At 44.2% G+C, this 6,000-nt stretch overlaps 1 protein-coding gene across 1 annotated transcript in view; it reads left to right on the top strand.

The window, feature by feature from the left end:
* LOC106566192 (ceramide synthase 5) overlaps positions 1-5,386 on the top strand; it is a 73,684-nt gene extending 68,298 nt beyond the window's left edge. Inside the window, exons 9-10 of the mRNA XM_082959506.1 lie at positions 1,670-1,826; positions 4,925-5,386. Coding sequence (XP_082815632.1) covers positions 1,670-1,826; positions 4,925-5,116 — 349 coding nt within the window. The 3' untranslated portion in view covers positions 5,117-5,386. The remainder of the gene's footprint in view (positions 1-1,669; positions 1,827-4,924) is intronic.
* Positions 5,387-6,000: the final 614 nt, after the last annotated feature.

Consider the following 6,000-nt stretch of genomic DNA (forward strand, 5'->3'; position numbering starts at 1 on the left):
AAACTTAATGATGGTGTTGGAGTCGTGCATGGCCATTTAGTCATGGTTGAACAGGGAGTACAGGAGGGGACTGAGCATGTACCCCTGAGGGATCCGTGTTGAGGATCAGCGTGGCAGATGTGTTGTTACCTACCCTTACCACCTGGGGGCGGCCCGTCAGGAAGTCCAGGATCCAGTTGCAGAGGGCGGTGTTCAGTCCCAGGGTCCTTAGCTTAGTGATGAGCTTTGAGGGCACTATGGTGTTGAACGCTGAGCTGTAATCAATGAATAGCATTCTCACATAGGGGTTCCTTTTGTCCAGGTGGGAAAGGTCAGTGTGGAGTGCGATTGAGGTGGTGGTGTTGTAGGCTAGTCCAGGTAGGATCATTTTATTATCCCTAAACAAGATCAATAAGGGAGCTTTTTGCGCTGCGTGTCTCATGTCTTCACTGTTCTTTCATGTACAATGATGCACCTGGCCTCTTCCGCTTCCTATCAGCTATTCCTATGTCCTATTTGTTATTGTGGATTCATATTATAGATTTATGCAGCTTTGAATGCTTTCATGTGTTGGTGTTGGATTCTAAACTTTGAACATAAGAGTAATTAATAAAGACATGATAGATCAGACGCATAGTATATAAAGGAGTGAGATCTGTAGAAAGATAGAGTGGCTGTGGAATGTGCTGGGTGGACGGGAGGAGATCACAGGATTGCTATGGGGAAGCGGATGGACATCTGTGGATTAGGCGAAAGAGGAGTTGAGGTCAGGAGGTCAGGTCAGATCCCCTGAAGGGAGTTATAGTGGTTTATTATCCTGTTACCCTCTTCCTGTGGAACCATAAGATATACGGATTGGAGAGATGGAGGGGTGTCTAAAGTGGAGTATATATATATATATAAATAAAACATTTCTCACCATCACAGGTATATATATATATTGGGAAGAATTTAACTTGGTTAAAGCTTCTCTAGTGTCCGTGAGTTATTTACTCTGAAAAATAAGAACCTAACAGTGGTATAAAATAAAACACACAACACTCTCCTATTTTCGACCATAAATGTCTAACTGTCCCTAAGGGCTGTAATGGATACCTAGGTAGGGCATAAGGACTAGGGAGGCACATGTTGCCTGACAACAGCCTGTCTGTCTGTCTGTCTGTCTGTCTGTCTGTCTGTCTGTCTGTCTGTCTGTCTGTCTGTCTGTCTGTCTGTCTGTCTGTCTGTCTGTCTGTCTGTCTGTCTGTCTGTCTGTCTGTCTGTCTGTCTGTCTGTCTGTCTGTCTGTCTGTCTGTCTGTCTGTCTGTCTGTCTCACTACTGCACTGCAGGCCTCACAGGTCTAGTTTATTAGAGAAATTAAAATTAAAATATGTATTTAATTATGTAGTCTTCTAGGATAAATGGCAACTACTAAATGTTTTTAGTGAGCTGATTGTTAGGAGAGTACACTCTCAACAGGGGAAGGCAGTTCTCAGAAAAGTACAACTTGTTTTCCCATACGGAGAAATTACTGTGGTTCCACGTGCATTTTGCGCTTTCCATTCGTGTTTGTCTCTGTGTCTATCGTGTGTGTGTGTGTGTGTGTGTGTGTGTGTGTGTGTGTGTGTGTGTGTGTGTGTGTGTGTGTGTACTGACATACTTTCCATACACATATTAATTCATGGTGTGATCCTTCCTGTGTTGTTCCAGGATCCTGAACACAACATTGTTTGAGAGCTGGGAAATCATTGGTCCATACCCTTCCTGGTGGCTCTTCAACTCCCTACTGCTGGTGCTGCAGGTGCTGCACGTCATCTGGTCCTACCTCATAGCTGGGATCGCCTACAAGGCCTTGGTCCGAGGAAAGGTGGGTGGGATGTGAATGTACAACTCTTGACTCGGCCTTGACTTTTCCCACATTTTGTTACATTACAGCCTTGTTCTAAAATGGATGAAATCGTTTTTTCCCCCCTCAATCTACACACAATACCCCACAATGACAAAGCAAAAAAATGTAACCTGAAATCACATTTACATAAGTACTCAGACCCTTTACTCAGTACTTTGTTGAAGCACGGCTATTACAACCTTGAGTCTTCTTGGGTATGACCCTACAAGCTTGGCACATCTGTATTTGGGGAGTTCCTCCCATTGTTCTCTGCAGATCCTCACAAGCTCTGTCAGGTTGGATGGGGAGCGTCGCTGCACAGCTATTTTCAGGTCTCTCCAGAGATGTTCGATTAAGTTAAAGTCCGTGCTCTGGCTGGGCCACTCAAGGACTTGTCCTGAATCCACTCTTGCGTTGTCTTGGCTGTGTGATTAGGGTCGTTGTTCTGTTGGATCAAGGATCTCTGTATTTTGCTCTGTTCATCTTTCCCTCGATCTTGACTACCTTGCTGCTGAAAAACATCCCCACAGCATGATGCTGCCACCTACATGCTTCACCGTAGGGATGGTGCCTGGTTTCCTCTAGACATGACGCTTGGCATTCAGGCCAAAGAGTTCAATCTTAGTTTCATCAGACCAGCAAATCTTGTTTCTCATGGTCTGAGAGTCCTTTAGGTGCCTTTTGGAAAACTCCGAGCGGGTTGTCATGCGTTTTACTGAGGAGTGGCTTCCGTCTGGCCACTCTACCATAAAGGCCTGATTGGTTGAGTGCTGCAGAGATGGTTGTCCTTCTGGAAGGTTCTCCCATCTCCACAGAGGAACTCTAGAGCTCTGTCAGAGTGACCATCAGGTTCTTGGTCACCTCCCTGACCAAGGTCCTTCTCCCCTGATTGCTCAGTTTGGCTGGGCGGCCAGCTCTAGGAAGAGTCTTGGTGGTTCCAAACGTCTTCTATTTAAGAATGATGGAGGACACTGTGTTCTTGGACACTTTTAATGCTGCAAAAATGTTTTGTTACCTTTCCCCAGATCGCATTGTCATTATGGGTTATTGTGATGTCATTATTGGTTATTATGATGTCATTATAGGTTATTGTGATGTCATTATAGGTTATTGTGTGTAGATTGATGAGGGAAAACATGTATTCAATCAATTTTAGAATAAGTCTGTAACGTAACAAAATGTGGAAAAATGGAAGGGGTCTGAATACTTTTCAAAATGCCCTGTATTGGCCTATTACAGGTGAGATGTAGACAGGTGTGTGTGAGGTGTAACTACCCAAGGTAACTATTAGGTACCTCATAGCCAGGATAACCTACCTAGTTAACATGGTCAGAGGAAATGTGAGTGTGATTTAATACTGCTGTGCTCAGACTCAGGGCCCTAGTTAACATGGTCAGAGGAAATGTGAGTGGGATTTAATACTGCTGTGCTCAGACTCAGGGCCCTAGTTAACATGGTCAGAGGAAATGTGAGTGGGATTTAATACTGCTGTGCTCAGACTCAGGGCCCTAGTTAACATAGTCAGAGGAAATGTGAGTGGGATTTAATACTGCTGTGCTCAGACTCAGGGCCCTAGTTAACATAGTCAGAGGAAATGTGAGTGGGATTTAATACTGCTGTGCTCAGACTCAGGGCCCTAGTTAACATAGTCAGAGGAAATGTGAGTGGGATTTAATACTGCTGTGCTCAGACTCAGGGCCCTAGTTAACATAGTCAGAGGAAATGTGAGTGGGATTTAATACTGCTGTGCTCAGACTCAGGGCCCTAGTTAACATAGTCAGAGGAAAGGTGAGTGGGATTGATGTAGGACAGCTCTGACTCAAGGTTAGGGACAAAACTCTGGGTTCTAGTCAGTCTGTATTCAGACAGTGTCTCAGAGTAGAAGTGTTGATCTAGGATCAGGTCCTTCCTGTCTAGTTCATCTTATTGATTATGATCTAAAAGACCAAACGGATGCTATATCAGCAATGTTACTCTGAGAATGTTGTGAATACAGGCCCAGACTTGAGAAATTCCATTATGTAAGACATCAGGCTATAGTTATGAAATCCTAATGCTATGATTGTGGGAGCTATAGGTAACATTTCATCTGTGTTTGTTCATTGCTTTCTTCCACTTCATGTATTGAATCGCTGTCCTTCTCTCTGCAGAGATGGTTTGTTTCCTCTCTCGAGTGGAGGGTCTCTCCATCTGTCTTCTCAGTCCTCATTCTCCACTTCACTTGTCCTTCCTTTACTGTCTAACTACGATTAAGATCAGTCTATCGGTCAATTGCACACAGAATGTCCAACCGAAATTTGACTTCCACTTTTAACCCCTCTGAAAGACACACATACATATACAGGTTTTTGGGAGAGGTGCAGGGAGCTGTTGTTATTGGGGGGTTAAGTGCCTTGCTCAAGTACACAACTGCAGGCAATAGCATCCGGTTGTCAGCTCACTACCCGCCAGATTGACAACTACCTTCTCTGCTCTGCTTTTTGCAGTCTCCTATCATTCCTTTCACTCTTATGCCAATGTCATTTCTTTTTGTTCATGTGGTTGTGGCTTTATGCATATGAGCCAGACGGGCCGTCAGTTTTTACATTCTCCTTTAAACTTCATCTTGTGGCACTTGCGAGCATGTGCAGTTTTGGAGTCAAGAATTCATTAAGGAAGTCTGATCTATTTTTTTGGACCAGAAATAATTCACATATGAAGATATTCGAATGTTATTTATGTATTTGTAAATAACCTATGAAGATTAAGTGCCTTAATCTTTTCAGATCTGGTAACATGTTTCCAGGATGTCTAGCTAAATGTCTACGGAGTTCAATTGTGATGCGTCTATCAGAGTGTACCGTCAACTACATATGCACCATCAGCCGATACTTGTAAAAATGTCCATTCCTTAATGTACCCGTTTGTCCTGTGTAACTGCGTTCTATTCTTTGGGTGCTGATATCCATAGTTTAAAAAAAAATAAAAACGTCATTCTATGTGATGTCTGTCAAAAAAGTGCACTGCTACTCAATACTTCTGGAAATATCCATTCTGTCACTTTGAATCGTAACATTGTATTTCTCTCTGTCTGACAGGTTTCTAAGGATGACCGTAGTGATGTTGAGAGCAGCTCAGAGGAGGAGGTGGACACCAACGGGACCAATGACAGGGGGGTTAAAATGGTGTTCTATCCTAAGGTAGAGAACGGCACCAACGGCCACGCCGTCACCACTATAACCTGGCCACAACAGATACGCAGCAGCAGCAGCAGCAGCAGTAGTTGGTGACACAAAAAGAGGAGTCTGCTGTCTGATTCACAGAATAGGGCTGACTGGGTTCCAATATGTCTGGCCTGGTTACACTGGGCAGCCACTAGTTATCTGAACTGTGCTGGAAAGGACAATGTCAAAAAGAAAAGGAAAATATCTGAACCAGCACAGTACTGTTCAGGTCGGCCCTATAGTGAGAATCAGTCATATCTGAACCAGCACAGTACTGTTCAGGTCGGCCCTATAGTGAGAATCAGTCATATCTGAACCAGCACAGTACTGTTCAGGTCGGCCCTATAGTGAGAATCAGTCATATCTGAACCAGCACAGTACTGTTCAGGTCGGCCCTATAGTGAGAATCAGTCATATCTGAACCAGCACAGTACTGTTCAGGTCGGCCCTATAGTGAGAATCAGTCATATCTGAACCAGCACAGTACTGTTCAGGTCGGCCCTATAGTGAGAATCAGTCATATCTGAACCAGCACAGTACTGTTCAGGTCGGCCCTATAGTGAGAATCAGTCATATCTGAACCAGCACAGTACTGTTCAGGTCGGCCCTATAGTGAGAATCAGTCATATCTGAACCAGCACAGTACTGTTCAGGTCGGCCCTATAGTGAGAATCAGTCATATCTGAACCAGCACAGTACTGTTCAGGTCGGCCCTATAGTGAGAATCAGTCATATCTGAACCAGCACAGTACTGTTCAGGTCGGCCCTATAGTGAGAATCAGTCATATCTGAACCAGCACAGTACTGTTCAGGTCGGCCCTATAGTGAGAATCAGTCATATCTGAACCAGCACAGTACTGTTCAGGTCGGCCCTATAGTGAGAATCAGTCATATCTGAACCAGCACAGTACTGTTCAGGTCGGCCCTATAGTGAGAATCAGTCATATCTG

Source organism: Salmo salar, chromosome 12, assembly GCF_965601325.2.
Source record: "Salmo salar chromosome 12, fSalSal1, whole genome shotgun sequence".
NCBI classification, from domain to species: Eukaryota; Metazoa; Chordata; class Actinopteri; order Salmoniformes; family Salmonidae; genus Salmo; species Salmo salar.